The sequence below is a fragment of the Mesocricetus auratus genome, unplaced genomic scaffold, assembly GCF_017639785.1.
Source record: "Mesocricetus auratus isolate SY011 unplaced genomic scaffold, BCM_Maur_2.0 Super-Scaffold_100042, whole genome shotgun sequence".
Classification (NCBI taxonomy): Eukaryota; Metazoa; Chordata; class Mammalia; order Rodentia; family Cricetidae; genus Mesocricetus; species Mesocricetus auratus.
In genome coordinates this window covers 8209928-8232692 of record NW_024429219.1, presented here as the reverse complement: position 1 = coordinate 8232692, position 22765 = coordinate 8209928, and the positions used below count along the sequence as shown (strand labels likewise).

At 51.6% G+C, this 22765-nt stretch overlaps 1 protein-coding gene across 1 annotated transcript in view; it reads right to left on the bottom strand.

Annotated features, from left to right (window-relative positions):
* The window catches only part of Draxin (dorsal inhibitory axon guidance protein), a 36633-nt gene that overhangs the window by 4710 nt on the left and 9158 nt on the right, over nt 1-22765 (bottom strand). Inside the window, exons 2-6 of the mRNA XM_021232612.2 lie at nt 14321-14746; nt 11114-11307; nt 7478-7589; nt 7071-7160; nt 5330-5419 (exon numbers count right to left, since the gene is read on the bottom strand). Of these exons, the coding sequence (XP_021088271.1) occupies nt 5330-5419; nt 7071-7160; nt 7478-7589; nt 11114-11307; nt 14321-14738 (904 nt within the window). The 5' untranslated portion in view covers nt 14739-14746. The remainder of the gene's footprint in view (nt 1-5329; nt 5420-7070; nt 7161-7477; nt 7590-11113; nt 11308-14320; nt 14747-22765) is intronic.

Sequence of the window (22765 nt, the reverse complement as noted above, 5' to 3'; positions counted from 1 at the left end):
GGGCTTTGTGATTCAAAGGCAAATCCCAGAGTCTCACTCTCTGCCAGCTGCCTCTTGGATCCAAAGGTAGCCCACTCTTTAATCCCAGCACTCAGGAGGCAGAGGCAGGCGGATCTCTGTGAGTTTGAAGACAGCCTGGTCTACACAGTGAGTTCTAGGCCAGCCAAAGCTATAAAACAAACAAACAGGGCTGGAGAGATGGCTCAGCGGTTAAGAGCACTGACTGTTCTTCCAGAGGTCCTGAGTTCAATTCCCGGCAACCACATGGTGGCTCACAACCATCCGTAATGAGATCTGGTGTCCTCTGCTGGCATGCAGGCAGAAGACTGTATACACAATAAATAAAATATTTAAAAAAACAAAAGCAAACAAACAGATAAATAAAAGAATGAACCTCTAAGTCAGTTGTGGAGTACTTGCCTGGAAAGCACTAGGCACTGGAATCAGGAAATAAACCCCTTGCCAAGCTGGGGGGAGGATGGCCTAGTCCCCACAGTTCTCAGGTTGAGAACGGGTTGTGGGTCTCAGTCCCTTGGGGGCTGTCACCTATCAACCTTCTCATGGGCCTAGCACATAGGCAAATACACACACATCACACACAAATACATCGTGCAAACACACACACATCACAGAAACACATAAGGTCTCCCCCAGACACCCTAGTTAACCTAAGTGTGGCCCTGGTGACCCCAGTGGGCGGGTGTCCTGCCCATGGCTCACTCTACTAGGGCTCTAGTAAACCTGAGATGTAAGTAGATGTATTTCACTTAAGATCACAGTAGGTCACACCCTCCTGATAGTAGGGAAGGAGCTGTCCCTGTGGCCCATGAAACCTCTGCATTTCAGGGACAGAGTGACCACAGGGTGAGGTGAGAGGACATCTCTACTTCAGGGTCCACTTACATCAGCAGCAGGAGGGCAAAGGGGCTGCTGGGAAGTTTGTGATTGACAGCCTAGAGTTCGTTATGGTTTTAAGACAGGGTCTCGTGTGACCCAGACTGGCCTCCCATCCATTTACTATGTAGCTGAGGATGACCCTGAACTCTTTTTTTTTTTTTTTGGGTTTTTCGAGACAGGGTTTCTCTGTATTGTTTTGGAGGCTGTCCTGGAACTCACTCTGTAGACCAGGCTGGCCTCAAACTCACAGAGATCCGCCTGCCTCTGCCTCCTGAGTGCTGGGATTAAAGGTGTGTGCCACCAACGCCTGGCTGACCCTGAACTCTTGACCCTCCTGTCTCCATCTCCAAAGTATTGGGATTACAGGTGTGCACCACCAAGCCTAGTTTATGTGGTGCTGGGTGAGGGACCCAAGGCTTTCTGTAGCTAGGAAGTACTTTACCAGCTAAGCCAAATCCCTGGCCACAGTGGCGTCTGAGGAGGAGTTAGTTGGGAGCAGGGATGTTGGGTGTCTGCAGCCCTTAGGAACCTCCAGACACCTGACTGGCCTGACTTGCTGGATGCCAGCCTTGGGCCCTGGGTTTAATATTTTAAGAGAGTCCTCCGGACTTGTAGTTCCCCTAAGAGCTCTTGGCACCCTGCAGGTCCTTCCTGTGTGGCTTCTGGGTGAACCCTCTTCCTTTCTGGCCATTCTTAATGTGCGATGAGCTATCCAGGCTGCAGCCTCCACTCTCTCTTCTGTCCCTGGAACCTGGGTCTCCAGGGAGGAACAGGAATTTGGGCAGGTGGAACTAACCAGTATAAGAGGACACAGTTTGGCTCTGGATGTGGACACCGTAGGGATTCCCAGAAAGCAGGGTGAGCACATTACCATCTGAGGCTGGCAGGAGGAGGCTTTACCCCCCAACCCCCCCCAGAGCCTCCCACAGCCCCTTACCAGGCCAGGGCTGGAGCCTAGTTCAGAGACTGTGAACCCAGACTCAAAGGATGCCTGTATACTGTGCCCTTGTCCGCTCCTCTGAGAACCGGCCTGTGCTCTGAACACCGGCAACAGCATCTTAAACATGTCCTCGCTCTGTTGGTCTCTACCCTCTTTAACCTTTCAGCCTGCTCCCTGTCCTCAGCTGTCCCCAGTCCTGCAATCTGGGGGAGAGGGGGACACAGGGTCTCATGCATTCCAGACTAGCCAACTGAGAATGGCTTTGAACTCCCCATCCTGTCTCCACCCCCCAAGTGTTGAAGCTGTATTCATGCACCACCATTTACACTGGCCACAGAACCCACGCTGGGCCAGCTAAGCTGAACCTCATCCTCAGCCCCAGAGACCACGTGACCCCTCTGCTTTAGTGTGGGCATTGCTTCCAGTCACCAATGAAACAAAACTCAACGAGGGCAACAAAGTTAGCGTGGTTCTTCTAGAAGCTTCTCTCATCTCCTTTATAATCTTCTCCAGGTGTCACTGTACAACAAGCCAGGCTGCTCCTGCCCAAGGTCCCTGCCCTTACTTTCTGCCTCCTTTCAGGACCCCTTGGGCTCTTTTTCAATCTCCACCAGCCACTCTTTCCTCTTTCCCTAAGGACTCCTTAACATCCTATGGAAACACCTACCAACCTACCAACCTTTCAGACTTCTTTCTTTTTCTTTTCTTTTTTTCCAAGACATTGGTTTCTCTGTGGCATTCATTGGAGCCTGTCCTGGAACTAGATCTTGTCGATCCAGCTGGTCTTGAACTCACAGAGATCCGCCTGCCTCTGCCTCCCGAGTGCTGGGATTAAAGGCGTGCACCACCACGGCCTGGCCCTTTTAGACTTCACAGCCCTTATGACTTTTCGGGGACTTTTTCTTTCCCTTTTTCCTTTTTCGGGGCGTGGGTGGGTGACAGTTACAAGACCCTCTATAGCCCAGGCTGCCCCACATGGAACTCCCTATGTGACTGAGGATGACCTTGAACTTATGGGTCTCCTGTCGCTACCTCTGGAGTGCTGAGATCACAGGTGTTGGCCACCGTGCCTGGCTCCAGAGACAGCTTATCTCTGGGTTTGTTTCTCGTCGTCTGGTTTCACCGGAATGTAACACAGCTGTGGACAAGGGCGCAGGCTCTTTCATCACTGTGAACTAGACTTTGTGAGTGGCTCAGGTTCACAGAGCATCGAGGGGAGGGATCTGCCCTCAGAGCCTGGAAGGTGGGTTGAGTATCGCTTGGCTTGGCAATTTCCACACCTTGTTTTAAAAGGGTTCTTATCTCTCAGAGGTGCGTGCCAAAATAAACACTGTATAGATAATAAAGATCATTTTGAAACGGGGGAAGTGTGTGGAGGTGATAGCCCCACCCAGGATGGCCACGGGGTGGTGTTCATTGACGCTAAGTGATGGGAACCATCATGATACTTTGTCTTCAGCAATGCGGCTCTGAAAACAGAAGTAGAATCATTTTTCTACATAATTCCTTCATATTTCTCTTTTAAAATTTTTCTTTAAGATTTATCTTGAAGCCGGGAGGCGATGGCACACACCTCTAATCCCAGCAACTCGGGAGGCAGAGGCAGGCGGATCTCTGTGAGTTGGACGAGGCCAGCCTGGTCTACAAGAGCGAGTTCCAGGACAACCTCCAAAGCCACAGAGAAACCCTGTCTCGAAAGACAAAAAAAAAAAAAAAAAAAAAAAAAGATTTATTTTGAAGCTGGGCAGTGGTGGTGCACTCCTGTAATCTCAGCACTCTGGAGGCAGTCGGTCTACAGGGTGAGTTCTAGAACAGCCAGGATACACAGAGAAACCTTGTCTCAAGAAACCAAAAAGAAAAAAGAAGATTGTTTTGAGTCGGAATGTTTTATCCGCTTGTACATATGTGCACCACATGCATGTTTGGTGCCTGTGAAGTCAGGAGAGGGGGCTGGGTCCCCTGAAACTGGAGTTATGGATGGTCCTGAGCTGCCGTTCGGGTGTGGGGAATCGAACCTGGGTCCTCTGCAAGGGCAACAACTGCTCTTAACCATTGAGCCATCTCTCCAGTTCATCCCTAGCCCTGTCTTACACATGGGTAGGGGTTGAACTCAAGGCCTGGCAAGCACTCTATCACTGAACTATAACTTCACTGATTTATGTATTTATTTATTTAGAGACTGGGTCTCACTATGTAGACCAGGCTGGCCTTGAACTCAAGAGATCCACCTGCTCCTGCCTCCTGAGTGCAGGGACTAAGATAGTCCACTCCCACACCTAACAAGAGAGAAGCTCTGTGGTTGGATCTCTCCGTCCATGTTTACCAGGGTCCCGGGGATCGAACATGGGTCATTAGGCTTTCGGGGCAAGCCCTTCTTCGTGCCGAGCCAATTGCTAGCTGTGGTTTGTTGTTTTCCAAGCAAGGTGTCACTTGTGCTCCCTGAGTTGGCCTCAAACTCACAGTTGCCCTGCCTGGGGCTCTCAAGTGCTGGGATGAAGAGCCTAGACCACCACAAGCAACTTTTTCTTTTCTTTTTCATTTCCTTCCCTTTTACCTCTCCACTCCTTTTCTCTGTCTTCCTCGTTCCTTTCTTTTTTCCTGTGATAAAATAAAATAAGCACAAGAAAACAAAGAAGAAAGAAGGAAGGAGAGAGCCAGCAATGATGCCGCAGCCATTTAATTCCAGCTGCTTGAGAGGCTGAGGCCGGAGGCTCGTGTGTTTGAGGCCCGCCTGTGAGACTCAGCATAGCTCCCCCTCAGGGTTGTTGCTGTTCTTGCTGAGACAAACACTTTACTACCGAGGTGTTCTTCCGTGACCCTCACTCTTCTAAATATGAGTTTGAGTAAGCCACCTCATCCGCTTTCGAAGTGGGAATCATAAAATCTTCCTTTGGGGGCAACTGTCACAACTCCAGGAAGGAAAGGACTGAGATCAGGCACCAACGGGCACGTGTGTGCACGGGCACACCCTTCCGTCTGAGGTGGGTGCTAGAGCAGTTAACCCAGTAGTCCAGTGAGCCCTTCCCTGGGACTGCTGGGAAACCCACCCAGCTCCCTGCCCCCCACCGTCTGTCTCACTTGGAAAGCCTTCCATCTAGAATTCTGCAGAGAACGTACCCGCCTCCTCAGGTTGGCTCTTATTTAAAGAGATGTGTTCCTGCCTCCTCCCTTCTCTCTGTCCTGATCCTGAGCGATCACACACCAGCTTGTATTTCAAGAGGTGAGAAACACAAATCTGAGAAACCGTGCCAGGAACGGAGAGGCATCGAGCTGACAGATTGGAAGGGCCCAGCAAAGCTGTTCCTACTGGTGCCTTCGGCTCCCGGGGGGTTCTCCTACCCATTCCCTCTCCCCGGGCCCCTCCACCACATCCACCCTCTGCCAGGAAAGCTCGTTGACCCACTCATCACAGAGCTGGCTGGGCAACAAAGGCTTCACGGTTCTGGGAGCATGGTGGGGAGGGGGCTCTCCCCTCTCAGAGTCCAGACTGACCTTCCATGCACATGCAGTCATCGAAGCATTTGTTGTTGAGGCCGCGGTTGTGAGGCACGCAGAGATGTTCCCGGAGGTCACAGCATGTTCCTGGCAACGTAGCAAGCGCATGCGGTCAGCCAAGCCGAGCGGCTCCTCCCACCGCCCTGCACAGAGTCCCGCCGGACAGGAGATCCATCATACGTGTGGCAGGCCCTGCCCTGGCAGACCATCTGGTGTGCAAGGCTCTGGGCCCGAACCGCTGCTAGATGTCACAGATGAAATCCCCAGAGCCAGGTGGCAGAGACCCCAGCCTCCCCAGATGGGCCATTTGATTGATCATGGGGGGATCAAAGGTGGTGTGGGGTTCGCCTCCCAGGGATGGGGCTGTAATAGCGAGGGGTGTCAGAGCTAGAGCCAGCTGAGAGCTGAGAGGACCCCAGGGATCATGGACATTAACGTCCTCTTGAACGCGTGGGGGAACTGAAGCCTTGGGTGGCTGCAGGGATATCCCAGGCAGGACTGAGGCATCTCTTTGCTCATTGCAGAGTTGGCTTCCAAGTAACCGTCCTGTTGGCCCTGACTCCAGCCTTTTCTTCACACTCAGAGTCCAGATAGTGATGGAGGAACAGACAGCCTGTCTGGGCTGGTGTCCCGCGTCTACAACAACAAAATGGCTACCAGACTATCCTGCTGACTTGGTGCCGTGGAGATGGCCACTTGAGTCTCCCCTGACCCCGTCTCCCAAAGCCCTCATTATTTGGTAGCAGTAAGGGACATCAGTCAAGTAACTGCTCTCCTGCTGTGAGCAGTTTCAGGGGCCACCTTGGCCCATGTCCCAATCACCCCCTCCCTCAGCAGGCCCAGACAACGGGCAGCATGGCTGAGACCAGGGCCACCAGGGCTACCACTCCTGGCCAGCAGGTGGCTTCCCTGGCAAGCAAGGCTTTTCTCCACAGCTCCTTCTGAGCCAGCATGACATCAGGCCCGAGGTCTCTTGCATTGACTATAAGTGTCACCACCAAAATCCCAGATAAGCATCCCCCAAGACAGGGTCTGGCCTTGAGCTCCCTATGTACCCCAGGATGACCTTGAACTCCTGATCCTCCTCCCTTCACTGGTGTTACCCCACCACAGATTTTAATTCCACCTCCGAGTCTGCTCTGGGAAGGTTCACCTGACCCACAGGGTCAGCAGTTCAGACTCTGTATTCATCCTGCTATGATTGATGGGGAGGGCTGCTGACCAGGAGAGGGTGTCACTGAACCCATCCCCAGAAAGCCAGGTGGTGTCATGATGAGGGGACTGATTTAACCCCTGGGGGTGTCGAGAGGACACAGTCAGGAGCAGATCAGCTCACTCAGGGTAAGGGTGGGTTGTGAGTAGGAAGCTTAGGAACCAAGTTGGCCCAGGCTGTGTGATCTTGGAAAAGGACCTTAGCCTGCCTGGGGCTTAATTGCTTTGCTTTGCCTGAAAAACCCGAAGTCAGTCAGTCCCCATCCCCGACCCCACTTCTCTCTTCCCTCCTCGCCTCTCTCTCCTGTCATTCTATGAGTTAGTGTATGGTAGTGACTCTCGGGAAACCGGTGGCTGCTGATAATGATTCTCGGGAAATTGGTGGCTACTGTAGCTGCTATTTATTGTGCATAAAGGGTCATGACACTCAGGCTTGCTCCCATGCCAGAAGGCCTGTCCCACTTGCCTTTCTGGCATTCCCTCCCTGCCCGGTGCCTTAAGTGTGGGTATTGGGGTACCAGGGTACCTGGCAGGCAATCCTGGTGATGGTCACATGGTTCCCCCTCAGCTTGCGATGTCTCGTTTCCATCACTGGTGAAGTGACTCCAGTGTTTCTCTGGGGACAAGGAAATTGGGGATCAGATTGAGCACAAGACTTGGGTGTCACTGTCAATGGCCATTCCCACAGTGTGACTGGGATAAGATCCTCTCTCTGCTTCACTTTCTTCTGTAAAGTAGGTCCCATAACCGGTCACCCTGTAAGAGACATAGGACCTGTGCAGAGAGCGTGGGAGACTGTTACAGTGTCAGGTCCAGCTTAGACTGATGTATTTCAGCCCACTTTTGGACACCTATGGGTCAGCCTGGACTCAGCAAATGTCCCCCTCAATAGAGAGGAGTCCAGACATGGGCCGGATGGCAAGGTAGACTTACCTTTCTTCTTTGCAGAAGGCCACACCTCTGGCTTTAAGTCTTCATAGTCAGTCCAGTCAAATAAGGCCATATCCAGTGTGGGCATTACGTCCCCATCAGACCTGGGCTGTGCCTGCAGAAGACGAGGGAAGGAGACCTGGAGCCTTCCAAGACAAGATGCAAGGTGATGGCAAGAGAGGCTGAGCTCCTTTTTCAGGAGTTAAAGTCCATGGGGGGAGGGGGACTAGAGGTGGACCCGCCACTCCTCTCTGTCCTTCCTCTCAAGGTACTGTGAAGACCACACACAGGCCTTGATCCCTCTCACAACAACCCTGACTCATATCCTGGAAACTGCTGAGGACCAGATATCACGCCTGGGTCCTCATGTACATCATTACCAGGACTGGGTCCTCATGTACATCATCACCAGGGTTCAGCAAGGCACAGGCTGTAACTACCTGCTCATGGACACATATTTTTCCAGACTCTCAGGAGTACCAGATGAAGAAAGAGGACAAAGGAGATCTACCTCCATCTCCTGATGCTCAGAAGATGTGGTTCAACCTGCCAGTGCTGCCTGGAAGGGCTAAACCATGTTTGTACACTGTTTTCACACACACACACACACACACACCACATACACACATCACTCACACACATACACATATCATACACACACCACACACACATGTACACACACCACACACATACCACACACACACACACACACACACACACATCTCTTACAAGCCTAATTTACTAGTGAGCAACAGTCAGTCAAGGCTGGAGAAACAGCTCAGCAGTTAAGAGTGCAGAGGACCTGAGTTCAGCTCCTGGCACCTACATCAGGTATTTAACAGGTGCCCGTAACTCCAGCTCCAAGGTCTCTGTTGCCTCCAAAGGCTCCTTCCGCTCATGTATGTACCATTTTCCTCAAATATACACACAATTGAAATGATAAAAAATCAGTTTAAATGAGGCACAGCAGGAGATTAACAAGAATTTAGCCAGGTGGTGGTGGCACACACTTTTAATCCCAGCACTTGGGAGGCAGAGGTAGGTGAATCTCTGTGAATTTGAGACCAGCCTGGCCTACAAGAGCTAGTTCCAGAACAGCCTCCAAAGCCATAGAGAAACCCTGTCTCAAAACCGGCCCCCAAAAAGAGATTAACAAGGACTACAAAACAGCCCCACAGCAATAGAGGGTTGTGATTTTTTCTTTTTTTTTTTTTTTTTTCTTTTTTTTTTTGGTTTTTCGAGACAGGGTTTCTCTGTATTGTTTTTGGAGGCTGTCGGTCCAGCCTGGCCTCTAACTCACAGAGATCCGCCTGCCTCTGCCTCCCGAGTGCTGGGATTAAAGGTGTGCGCCACCAACGCCCGGTGGGTTGTGATTTTTCTACCTCTCCCTCCATTTCTTTCTTCCTGAAAAAAAAAAAAGTCTCATGTAGCCCAGGCTGGATACAAAGTCACTATGTAGCCAGGGATAACCTTAAACTTCGATCCTCCAGGCTCCACCTCCTGAATGCTGAGATTATACCCATGCAACACCACATCTGTTTTCTATAGCGCTGGGAATCAAAGCTAGGGTTTAGTGTATGCTAAGGAAGCATTCTACCAACTGAGCTATGAATATATAACATGTATTATTGATCCACTTCAGTGATGCTATTTTATTTAGGGTGTTTTGTTTTACTTTGAGACAGGGTTTCATTTTGTACCTCAGGTTGGCCTAGACCCCTCATCGCTGTGGTGACGCTACTCCCTCTGTCTCCCAAGTGTTGGGACTGTATGCTTGAGCACTACATCTGGCCTTGAGTCATTTTATTTTGGAAAAAAGAACCTTTGGGGACTGGAGAGATGGCTTAGTGGTTAAGAGCACTAGCTATTCTTCCAGAGGACCTGGGTTCAATTCCCAGCACCCACAGGGCAGCTCACAACTGTCTGTAACTCAGTTCTAGGGGTTCTGAAACCCTCACATAGACATAGATGCAGGCAAAACACCAGTGCCCATAACATTAAAAACGAACAATTTTCTTTCTTTCTTTCTTTCTTTCTTTTTTTTTTTTTTTTTTTTTTTGGTTTTTCGAGACAGGGTTTCTCTGTATTGTTTTGGAGGCTGTCCTGGAACTCACTCTGTAGACCAGGCTGGCCTCGAACTCACAGAGATCCACCTGCCTCTGCCTCCCGAGTGCTGGGATTAAAGGCGTGTGCCACCAGCACCCGGCACAAACAACTTTCTAAGCCATAGAAGAGAATGAGCTGTCTCCCTCACAGGCGACAATGACCTGGTGAGCGCCTGCCTCCTTCTGGTGAGCAGTCAGATCTGTGTGAGCATCCCTGTTCCGCTCCCATTTACTTTTTCAGACTTGGGGAGTAGACAGGTCAGCCGCCTCACTGACCTATGTCACTCTAGGTCACGGTTTTTCAAGTCTCTGTGGCTGCTTTCCAGACTCTCCCAGACTTTAGAGGCCCTCTCCAGGAGTTCCACCTCCATGTGTGTAGAGGTTGGTATGCTGAGGCAGCATAATGGCTCCCACTGCCACCCTCCTGCTGTGCCTCAGTTTACCTAAGTAGAACAGAAGTCGAATCAACTAAAAGGCAAGCAGCTGGGCACACCCGTGAGGGTTTTTTCTTGACTGGATCATTGGAGGTGAGAAGAGTCACCCAAAATCTGGGCCACACCTTCTGGTACCCCCCACACACACACGGAAGAAGGAAGCTTCTGCTTTTTGTCTGATTCTCCTCTGTTTTGCTGGCAAGTCCATGCATCCTGCTGCTGTGGCATTTGCTGGTATTAGACCCTACCTCCTCAGGATTACAACGTAGAAAAAGCCAGCTGAAGCTGGGCGTTGGTGGTGCATGCCTCTAATCCCAGCACTCGGGAGGCAGAGACAGGTGGATCTCTGGGAGTTTGAAGCCAGCCTGGTGTACCAAGCGAGTTCCAGGACAGGCTCCAAAAACAATACAGAGAAACCCTGTCTCAAAAAACAAAACAACAACAAAAAAAAAAAAGAAAGAAAGAAAGAAAGAAAGAAAGAAAGAAAGAAAGAAAGAAAGAAAGAAAGGCCAGCTGAGATATCTGGCCTCGTGGACCAAACAGCTACCTGATCCTTTGCCTTTCCATGGGGAGACAACCGCCATTGGACCATCTGGACCGCAGCCTGGGAGCCACTACTGAGGTGGGCTGCCCTTCTGGACCTTGCGAATATGTGTTGCTTTTATTGGCTGACACATAAAGCTGCTGTGTGTGGCCTGTGGCGGGGCAGAGTATAGCCAGGCAGGAAAGCCAGACTGAACACAGGGAGGAAGAGGGCAGAGTCGAGAGAGATGCCAGCAGCTGACGGAGAGGAGTAAGACGCCTGAGCTTTACTGGTAAGCCGTGGGCCACGTGGCGAGGCAAAGATTAATAGGAATGGGTTAACTGAAATGTAAGAGCTAGCTAGTAATAAGCCTGAGCCATCGGCCAAACAATTACAATGCATACTAAGCCTCCGAGTGATTATCTTATAAAAGGTTGCAGGACCGGGCGGGACACAGAAAAGCCTCCAGCAACACACTCCGATGAAGTTCTTTTGGATATATACCTTAATTCTATCTGTTCTGTTCCTCTAGAGAACCCTGACAGGAGTCACGTGTAGCAAGGCCACGTGCCCTTACCTGGGGCCGCAGGGAGGTGACGGGCAGGATCCGCGACTCCTCTGTGGTGGGCGTGGCTGCGTCTGCCGTGGTTAGGAAGAGCATGGTGGGCGCCAGGCTGGTAGAGGACTCCTCTGTGGCAGCCTCCAGCATCTGGTCGTCAGAGGGTTCCACCTTCTTCATTAGGGAGCTGGGGCCACGGATGGCAGCTCGGCCTGAGGCAAGGCAAGCACAGGGTGACCATCGTGCTGCTCAGTGTCTACCCACGGGGCAGCCCGACTTTTCTGCCAAAGACTACTGGGCATCAGGGGCCCTTGTTCTGCGCAACATCCTTGCTGTCTACCCTGCTAGAGACCTAGAAACAGCAGTCACTGGGAGAAAGATGCTGGTTAGAGGATTTTCCTAGAGTAAGTCTGGGTCCAGGATGCCTGGGGGCAGCCAGGGACATAAAACCACAGGTGGGGACTGGAAAGGTGGCTCAGCAGTTAACAGCACTGGTTGCTGTTCTAGACAGGTCCTGAGTTCAATTCCCAGCAGCCGCAGGGTGGCTCACAACCATCTGTAATGAGATCTGGTGCCCTCTTTTGGCCTGCAGGGATACATGCAGACAGAACTGTATACATGTTAAATAAATTCCTCCCTCCCCCCCAAAAAAGCCAGGCATTGGTGCCTGTAATCCCAGCACTCTGGAGGCAGAAGCAGGTGGATCTCTGTGAGTTAGAGGCTAGCCTGGTCTACAGAGCGAGTTCCAGGACAGCCTCCAAAACAATACAGAGAAACCCTGTCTCAAAAAAAAAAAACAAAAAAATTAATAATAGTAATAAAATAAAATTTAAAGAAAACCACAGAAGGCTTCCTGGAGTAGGAGGGGCTCCTGGAGGCTGAGGGACACTACTTAGGGAGAAGCCTTTGAGAAAGCCACTGCTCACACACACACACACACACACACACACACACACACACACACACACCAACTTCACAACAAATACTTCATCTAGCTACTGCAGAAACTCTGAGAAGCGGTTACTGCTCATCTACAGAGGAGGAAGCCAAGCCAGAGAGGTAATGCGGTTTCACCAAGGACACACAGCTCTTGTGTGGCAGAGCACAGATCTGAACCTCCACCCTGAGTGGAAAGCCAATGTTCTTAAACTCCTGGGGCTACCTCTGAAGACACCCAGGTGTGGGGGGAGTGTGTGTGACAGGGACCAGGACAGAAGATGAGAGGAGGGTCGACCGCGTTTGTCCCCGCAAGACACAGCTACAGGTTGATTTGGACCCCTTGGGGTCACCCCACTTTGCAGAAATGAACCCCACAAGTGGCGATAAACTGGCCTGGCCTGTGGACCTCATCTGTCTCCTGCCACCATGTCACCCTCCCTCAGGAGGGCCCTGCCACTTCACCCAAGCCAAGGAACTTCTTCCAAATTGGGGGCCCCGCGGGTACTGTGCTCTCTGGCTGGTCCTCAGGCATCAGCAGCTTCCCCTCTGCCACCCAAGGGACCCCTGAGAATAGGATGCCATATCATGAAGCTTGTTCTCACCATGTGGGGTCTCAGATGACCTGGGGGGGGGGGAAGGGGGAGGCAAGTGCCCGCCCTCTCACTATGTGCAGGAGAAGGGGGGCTGCGGATGCTGTTTTCTTCCTAGAGAAACACCCCCACCAGCCCATCTGTGGCAGTTGCTCTGTCCCTGGAGGCAACCTTGTCACGTGGAAAGGCTTAGTAGCCAGGTGGCCTGCGCAGGCTCAGGGCCAGGTGAGGCCTGGAAGGTGTCAGGGGTTGTGGGGAAGGACCGACTGGTTGTGGGGAGGGGCCATCTGGTTGTGGGGAGGGGCTATCTGGTTGTGGGGAGGGGCAAGCTGGTTAGAGATGTTCAGATTTATCAGAGATTGTTCATTTGGGCCAAAGGAGCCTCAGCCTGGGTGACCACAGAGACACTGGGAATGGAGACAGAGATCTTATTAAGGAAATTAACATAGGCAGACCTGGGAAGGGGACATCTCTCTGGAGACACGTCAATATATATCTCTGCTGTCCCTCAAGGACCCAGGGCTTGGTCTTGGGGCTGGAGAGATGATTCAGAAGTTAAGAGCATGCACTGCTCTGGCAAAGGACCTGAGTTCGATTCCCGGCACCCGTGTCAGGTGGCTAACAACCTCCTTTAAGTCCAGCTCCAGGGGATCTGATGCCTCTGGCCCCCAAAGGCACTGCAATCATGTGCACATATTTACCTATACATACACATAATTAAAATAATACAAATAAAACTTAAACTTGACTCTCCAGCCTGTGGCGCTGCTTGGAAGCTGTGGGGCCTCTGGGAGATGGGGCCTAGTGGAAGGAGCTTGAGTCATTGGGGGTGCCTTTGATGTGGATAGGGGGACCCAGGAATTCCTGTGCTGTCTCTCCCTTCCTCTGTCTTCCCCTCTCTCAACTCCTCTCCCCCCTCCGTCTCCCTCTCCCTCCCCCTTTTCTTCTCTGGCCACTGGGCACCATGAGGTGAGCAGCTACTTCCACGATGCTCCTGCCTCCTCGCTACAGGTCCAAGCAATCCTGGGCTCTGAATCCTTGATCCCAAAACAACCCTGACAGCAGACTGTCACCATGACAGACAGCTGGCCACCACATGGGGTCACTGGTGTGCAGGGTTGGAGGGTGCTGATGGGCTTCAGAGGATTTAGTAGCAATTGCGTAGCTGATGCCTAAACTTAAGACCTCTGAGTATCAGGTCACCTCCTCCTACACTAAAATTGGACATTATCTCTGCAGAAGGACAAACTCAGGCTTAGGAAGGAGGCTCTCCCAAGGCCACAAACTAGTGAGAAGTGGGATCAGACACTGGTCTCAGCAGATCTGGCCGCAGAGTCCAAGCGCTCAGCTCCCACTCTGTTCCGGAGCTCATTAAAGAATGTAGGGGAGGAGGGTTCCCCGCTCCTCTCGGTAGGCAGACAGGGCTTAGAGTTGGCTAGATTTAGGTCAGATGCAAGGTAGATCTTCCTGGCCTAGGAGGATGACTGATCACTTACGGAGGCAGAACCTTCTGCTGGTAGTTCCCAATTCCCCCCTCCTCTCGCTAGCAGACCACCCCCTCCTCTGGGGGTCCACTTCTGCCCCTTTGGAGGCTCTGAATGGTCTCTCCCGGGTTTAAAACACTGACCACCACTTCCTGCCCTTGGCATTGGCCTGGAGCCTTCCCCGAGTGAAGGGCTCGCAGGTCTCCGGCTACCTCGGTGCAGTCGCAGCCGGTCCCTGCGTCTCTTGTGCTCTCTGCCGCGTTTCTTCAGCCTCTCCCATCCGGAAGAGCGCGGCTCCTTCTCCGGATGGGGCAAAGCCAGTCCCAGAAGCATCTCGTTGTCCTGTGGAAGGCCAGCAGGGCGCTGTCCAAGCGTTATCCGGGAAGCCTGCCTAGCGGCAGTGAGCGCAGCCCCCTCCTGGGCCCGGCTGGGCATGCCTGGGCCCCTGTCCTTCTTGCCCGGGCCCCTTCGGCCATGATGGCTGGCCTGAGGCACCCATAGTGTAGAGCTGGGGAAGTGCGGAGGGGTTTCAGGCAGGTTCTGGGCAGAGGATCCTGCCACGTGGAGCTCCGGAAATAGCAGGAGGACCAGGAACAGCATGGGGACCTTGGGGACAGTGGACCCTGCCATTGTTCTCCCTGAAAGAAAAAAAAAAAACAGCATCATGAGGGCAGTGCACAGAGCCTCCCCACAGCTCCTCACAAAGCTCCCCGTTATCCAAATCCATTATCCAAATAACGGCTTTCCCCTTGCGGGTGGAGGAGGTTCTGCTACCTGGACACATTGTTTTGTTTTAACCTTTGAGCTGTTTTGGATTGCTGTTGAGGGTTTTTTTTGGTTGTTTTTGTTTTTGTTTTTTTTTTTAGCAGAGTCTCATTGAGCCCAGGATACACTTGAACTGATCCCCTTGCGTTATAACTACAGACAAGACCCATCATGCCTAACTTCTTCCCTTTGCGGGGAGGGTTTAAAAATTCATTGAGCCCCACGCCTTTAATCCCAGCACTTGGGAGGCAGAGGCAGTCGGATCTCTGTGAGTTCGAGGCCAGCTTGGCCTACAGAGCTACTTCCAGGACAGCCTCCAAAACAATACAGAGAAACCCTGTCTCAAAAAACCAAAAAAAAAAAAAAAATCATTGAATTGCAGAGTGTGGTGGTGGCGCACGCCTTTAATACCAGCACTTGGGAGGCAGGTGGATCTCTGTGAATGTGAGGCCAACCTGGTCTACAAGTTGAGTTCTAGGACAGCCAGGGTTGTTACACAGAGAAACCCTGTCTCAGAAACTTTTTTTCATTAAATTACATTTATTCATTTATTGTGTACACGCCATGGTGGGCAGGTGGAGGTCAGAGGGCAGCTTGCAGGAGTTAGCTCTCTCCTTCTCCTCATAAGTCCCAAGGATCAAACTCCACTTCACAGCAAGTTCCTTTACCACTGAAATCTTGCCTGACATCTCCCATTTTAAATGTTGTTAAACGTGTATGTCTCTCACAAGAGTGCAATACTGGAAGAGGCCAGAAGAGGGCGTTGGGTGCTCTGGAGCAGGGGTGTCAGCAGCCTGACATGGGTGCTGGGAACCAAACTCAGATCTTCTACAAGCATGATAAGGAATAAGAGCTTCTTAACCTGGCTGAACCGTCTCTCCAGCTTTTATTTCCCCCCCAAGACAGGGTCTCAAAGTAGCCCTAGCTGGTCTAGAACTTGCTCTGTAGACCAGGCTGGCCTCAACTCACAGAGATTCAATTGTCTCTGCCTCCTGAGTGCTGGAATTAAAGGTGTGCACCACCACATCTGGTTCCCTTCCCTTCCCTCCCCTCCCCTCCCCTCCCCTCCCCTCTCCTTCCCCTTCCTTCCTTCCTTCCTTCCTTCCTTCCTTTCCTTTCCTTTCCTTTCCAGACAGGGTTTTTCTGTGTAGCCCTGGCTCTCGTGGAACTTGCTTTCTTGCCAGGCTGGCCTCAAACTCAGCGATCTGCCTGCTTCTGCCTCCCGAGTGCTGAGATTAAATGCGTGTGTCGCCGCCGCTGCCTCCTGGATTCTTTTCCTTTATAAATTTAATTCACTCTTTGTTTTTGAGACAGGATCGTGTTCGGTAGCTCGGGCTGCCCTTGAACTCATGTTGTGCCGTCTGCCTCAGCCTTCTGCCTGCTGGGAGTATAGGCGCGAATCCCCATGTGCCACTGGGGTCTTTTTCACACGTCAAGACTGCATGGTGCTAATGGTTTCTGATGGGGAGAGGCCAAGAGAGCTGGTGAGCACCCCACAATGCAGGGTTGGGTGCCCCAACAAAGGATTGTCCTCGTGGGGCTGGGAAGATGGCTCAGTGGTTAAGGGCACTTGTTCCTTGGTTCCCAACACCCACATGGGAGCCCACAACCATCGCTAACTTCAGTTCTGGAGTACCCAACACTCTCTTCTGGCATCCACTGTCACGCCAAGCACATAGTGCACAGACATACATGCAGACAAAACACCCAGACACATAAAAAAGGAAGAAAGAAAGGTCCCCTGAGGGGCTGGAGAGATGGCTCAGCGGTTAAGAGCACTCACTGACTGTTCTTCCAGAGGACCTGAGTTCAATTCCTGGCAACCACATGGTGACTCACACCCACCTTGAATGAGATCTGGTGTCCTCTTCTGGCATGCAGAAGATTGTATACATAATAAATAAATAAAATATTAAAAAAAAAGAAAGGTCCCCTGAGGCTGAGGGTCCTTCCGGACTAGTCTAGAAGTCCTTTCTCTGCACAACCCTCTGCCCTTGGCCAAGCCCTCTGAGACACAGCTGAGCCCCTCAGAGCCCAGAACCCACACCTGACATTTGGCCTGCTGCCCACATCTAGAAACTGGAGCTGTCTTCTCGGGGACCGTCTATAATGACTCCTGTCACTTTTCCCGTTTTTCTGAAGCGGGAGAGGTTTGCAGGATGGCAAGTCACATCCAGTGAGTAAGTGTCTGTGCTCTGGGCCTTCTGTGGCTGTCCAAGGTGGCCCAGCTCTGTCCTTGCCCCTGTTCCCACTGCCCCTCCCCCTTTGATAGAATCTCATTATATAGCCACAGATGACTGTGAATTCCTGATTCTCCTGCCTCCCTGCCTCCACCCTGCCAGTGCTAAGTTCTGTCACTGTCCTGCACTGCTGAGGGCTTTGGGAACGGCCGTGTAGATATGACTCGGACCACCCCACTCCACTGCATTCACACACGAGGCAGAGCAAGCCCACCAGCTCCCATACCCTTCCAGTCACAGTGGAACCTGTTGGAGATTCAGTGCCCAAGGAGGACGCTGACCCCAGTGGGTCCAAAGGACTGTTTCAGAAGGTCTAAAAACAGGGGGCTGACAGAAGGTGTCTGTCAGACTCCGAAGGTCCTGCCTGTAACATCCTCACCCATCCCAGCCTCACCGTGTACCCCAGACTCACTGCCTTGACCTCATGCCAGCTCAGCCGACTGACTGAACTTTGATAGTGCAGGATTTCCATTAGGGTCCCCAAGGTGCTGACACCACCATTTCTTTGTGATTTGTGGCTTTATAATTGCCCAGGGCAAGGAAAAGTTGTCAGGTCTGGAAGATTCCCTGGTTCCCAGCATCCCTCGCTCTAGCTGGCTCAGCATCCGAAGCCTGAGGTCCACTCCAGTCAGGCTCACCGTCAACAAGCTCTGAGTGGGGGCTGCCTCACCCAACACTGGAGTCAACACTGGGCCGGCTCACCTGATGCTAAGAAAAAACTACACCTTGTTCCTCTTCGTTCTGGGCCCTGGGCTCCTCCCAGAACTGCTGGCTGAACGTCTGGAGGTCTCATTGCCTTACATTTTGTCTGCTATCTCCAGACAGAGACCTGAGAGGCTTTGAAGCCAGCTTGCTGTCCCTGTGGAGTGACAGAGTCAGTGACCCTCAGAGCTTCCCAACCAGCTTGGATGTGGTCTTAGAGAACAGCCCCTTCCCTGCAGAGCCAAGTGAGAAAGTTCATCCTCTGGCATCAAGGCTGGGGATGTAGCTTGGTTGGTAGAATGAATGATTGCCTAGTATGTACAAGGCCGTGTGTTCAATCCTCAGTGCTAATGAACTGGTGTCTAATGGTGCACATCTGTAATCCCAGCGCTCAGGTGGTAGATGCACAAGGTTCAGGAGTTTGAGGCCGTCCTTGGGTATGTAGGGGATTTGAGGCTAGCCTAAGTTACATAATCTCCTCAAAAATAAAATAAGGGAGCCAGGCAGTGGTGGCACACACCCTTAATCCCAGCACTTAGGAGGCAGAAGCAGGCTGATCTATGAGTTCGGGGCCAGCCGGGTCTACAGAGTGAGTTACAGCAAGCACAGCCAGGGCTTCACAGAGAAACCTTGTCTCAAAACAAAATATAAATTAAAGGAAGGGCTGGAGGGGGTGACTCGTCAGTTCAGAGTGCTTGCCGTGGGTCTCAGCGCCCACCTTGGGTGACTAACGGCTACCACATACAACTCCAACACCCGACACCCCCTTCTGACCTCTGTCAGCATCCACACTGCCCTAGTCACTTTCTATTTCATGATAAAGACACCATGACCAGAAGCAATTTGGGGAGGAGAGGGCTTATTTGGTTTGCATGCCTAAGCACAGTCCATCCCCGAGGGCAGGAACCTGGAGGCAGGACCGGAAGCAGAGGCCGTGAGGAGTGCTGCTCACCTGCTTGATTTCCAGGTTTGTTTAGCCCGCTTTCTTAGACAGCCCAGGGGTCTGCTTGCTCAGGGGTGTCCCCGCCCACAGTGGGCTGGGCCCTCCCACATGGATCCTCAGTCGAGGAAACACCCCACAGACTTTCCCACGGGACAATTTGATGGAGGCATTTTCTCAACTGAGAAATTGGGTTCCTCTTCCCGGATGACCTGAGCTCATTTCATACTGACAGACAAACAAAACAGTGCATGAGCTAGCTCGGGGGTGAGGGTGTGTGTACGTGCACGCCCGTGCGTGTATAAGAAACCTTTTAAAGAGAAATTAAACAACAGGGCCTGTGAGATGGTTCAGCAGGTAAAGGTGCTTGCCACCAAGGCTTGATGGGGGAAGTCCTTCTGTGTATATGTTTGTCTGATTGGTTGATAAATAAAGCACTGTTGGCCAATTGGGAAGCAAGATAGGTAGGACTAGGAGTTGAGGAGGATTCTGGGAAATGTGGAGAGTCAAGAGTGGAGAGTCACCATGTGATCCTGGGAGAAGAGGACACAAGTCTGGCATTCTCGGTAAGATAAGACCTTATAAAAATATATACTAGTAATTATGGGTTAATAATTAAGTCAGAGCCAGCCATTAAGAAACCATAGCAAACAGTCAACAGCTTTACAATTAATATAGTGTCTCGTGTGTTATTTGGCGGCAGAGACAATGGCGGGGCCCTGGCAACTGGCTGGAAAGAATGCATGGTACGAAACCTGATGATCTGAGTTCAATTCCTGTGATGCACCCATTAGGAGGAGAGGACTGATTCCTGAAAGTTGTCCTCTGACCTATATTTGAGCGCTGTGGCACCTGTCTCTCTTTCCCTTTCTTCCCCCCTCTCTCTTGTTCTCTCTCTCTTACACACACTCACACACTCACACACACTCACACACTCATGCTCACACACACTCACACTCACAAAGGGCCAGAGAGATGACTCATGGGTTAGGAGCATTTGCTGCTCTTGCGGAGGACCTAGGTTCAGGTCCAAGCACAAACATGGCAGCTCATAACTGTCTATAGGGACCCTTGCAGGGGATCCAATGTCCTTGTTTTTGAGCATCCATTGGCAATTTCATGCACATGGTGCATATACATTCATGTGGGCAAACACATAAATGTCGGGGCCCATAAAGATGGCTCCACTTCATCTTGGCTTAAGGTCAGAGAGTTCAAAACTGTCCTTATTCTCCCAAGGTTAAAGTCATAAAACCTAAAAGTCTCAGTTGTGGTCATCTTGGGTGTGGATGTCTTATCTGAATAACAACAGACTTGGTCTAAGGGGTGGTTACTTAATGGGGGATGTCCTTCTGTGTGCTATGAATATATGTTTTTCTTATTGGTTGATGAATAAATGCTGATTGGCCAGTAGCCAGGCAAGAAGTATAGGCGGGGCTATCGGACAAGGAAAATTCTGGGAGGAGGAGGAAGAGGAGGAGGATGGAGAGAGAGAGAGAGAGAGAGAGAGAGAGAGGGAGGGAGGAACTGCCAGGGAGATACCATGTAGCTACCAAAGGAGTAACGTGCCGGAGCATTACCGGTAAGCCACAGCCTTGTGGCAATGCATAGTTTAATAGAAATGGGTTAATAATGAAGAGAGAGATAGCCAGTAAGAAGCCTAGCCATCAGCCAAACAGTTTATAATTAATATAAGCCTCTTTTTATTTGGGACTGAAGGGTGGCTGGACCAGGCAATACAAAAACTCTGTCTTCAGTTACTCTTAACCCTCAAGGCCAGATAATGAGAGATTTGGTCTAAGGTGTGGTTACTAATGTCTGGAGAATTAAAGAATAAACTTGGGGCATTCAGTGTTCACTGGATTGCCCTCGCAACTCTATTCTGTGTCTGTCTTTTCCTTAGTATCTTTTCCTGCCGTTTCTCAATCCACACTCCTCCTCTCAGGTACAAACTGGGCACGTTGGCTGGATCTGACGGAAGCCCCCCAAAGACGGGCTACTACACATAAAGTAAATAACCAAAACTTAAAAACAAAGCCCAAACCACCCACATAAGGTGAGCTCCGGTTCAGCCATCCTCCTGCTCCTACTGGTATTCCGGTATTCCCATTACCATGGCTCTGTGTGGCTGTGGGCTCAACCATCACACGCAGGAGCCCCAACTCAGCAATATCCCTGTCTCCACCCAGCCTTTTCTCCCAATGAATCACACATGCAGCCTGGCTGGGCAGCAGGCAGGATTTCGATACACTGTGTCAATGCACCCACAGGGTCCCGGTCTCCCTTCCCAGACCTTTTTTTTTTTTTTTTGGTTTTTCGAGACAGGGTTTCTCTGTATTGTTTTTGGAGGCTGTCGGTCCAGCCCAGCCTCGAACTCACAGAGATCCGCCTGCTTCTGCCTCCCGAGTGCTGGGATTAAAGGCGTGCGCCACCACCGCCCGGCTACCCTTCCCAGACCTTAACAGCACCATCCTGCCCCGGTCCCTGTAGCAGCCTCCAGGCTCTCCCACCATGACTTTCAAACTGCTCAAAACTGTCCACGGCTTCCTCTGCCCGTTTAGCCAGTCTCCTCACTTTAGCACTCAAAGAGTTTGTGCAACGGGGCTCAACCTACCCTTGGTGTCGGCTTTCTTTCCTTGGAAGCCAGTGGAAACACTTGCTGGGCTTCAGAAACACTCTATGGCCTGGAACAATGTCTCCCCTCCATACCACCTTTCTCTCAAATCCCATCTATCCCAAATGTTCCTTCCTTAGGAGGCCTCAGTCAGCCCTACCTCAATATATTCCTCCTTAGTACTAGGTGCTGATGCTCCTCCTCCAGTCTGGTGCTCCTCCTCCAGCCTAGTGCTCCCCCTCCAGCTGATACTCCTCTTCCATGCTGATATTCCTCTTCTAGTCTTATTGTTGCCTCCCAAACTGATGCTCCTCCTCCAGACTAGTGATCCTCCTCCATGCTGATGCTTACCATCCCCTCCCCCCATGGCTCATGTCTCCCCGTGGCTTCAATATCTCATGTGCTTGGCTACCCTGGCAGCAGCTAGAGGGGGAAGGGGGTGCCCAGGCCACCCTCAGCACCCCCTCAGTACATCTAGGACTCTGTACGTGTAAGTATTGGTGACCAAGGTCTTGGATGGATGTAAATCCCTGGTGTGCATGGGAGCGTGTGTGTGTGTGTGTGTGTGTGTGTGTGTGTGTGTGTGTGTGCATGTGCATGCACAGGAGCTGGCAGACTTCATAGAGCCCCCTCTTCCCCCTCTTCAAGCTCCAGGGATTTGTAAGAGGATCTTGGCACAGCCCAGCAGTCAGGATGCCAGCCTGGCAGAGAGCCACTCAGGAAACATGGGCCACCACAGAAGCTGTGCCAAGGCTCCCCAGTGAAGATGGGCTCCAATCCATTCCTGTCACTCTGGGAGCCAGTTGGAGGCTGTGTCACAAAGCACCAAGCATTTGGGCACAAAGCAAGGCAGGTGCTCCCCGCCCAGCACCGTGGGTTCTGAGATGGGCTCTGAACTGCTCCTGCTCACACTGGAGATGGTCCCCGAGGACGGCCCAGTCTCCACTGAGGCCATCAGTGACTCATCCAGACCAAATAAACAACAGTACCCATCAGAGTATGACAGTCCTGCTTGGTGGTGCTTAATTCCCTCAACCGCTCGGTGCCATTTTTACATTTTAAAAAGACAGGACACTATCGGGGATGGTGGCTCATACTGGTCATTCCGGGACTTGGTAGACTGAGGCAGGAGGGTTGCAATTCATCTGAGGTCAGCCTGGGCTAGCTAGCGTATTCTGGGCAGCCTGAGCTATAGAGCGAGAGATCCTGTCTTAAGACAACAACCACAAAAATAAGTGTGAGAAGAGATCGAAACTCTTGGACAAGGCGGCACAGTTCCAGGCCTGGGTTCCCTGGGTCCCTGTGCACAGGGGACATGGTGCTTATCCTCATAGCCAGGGACCATCTGCCTGACGCCATGCTAGCCTGTGTTTACTGTGACCAGTATCTTCGCGGG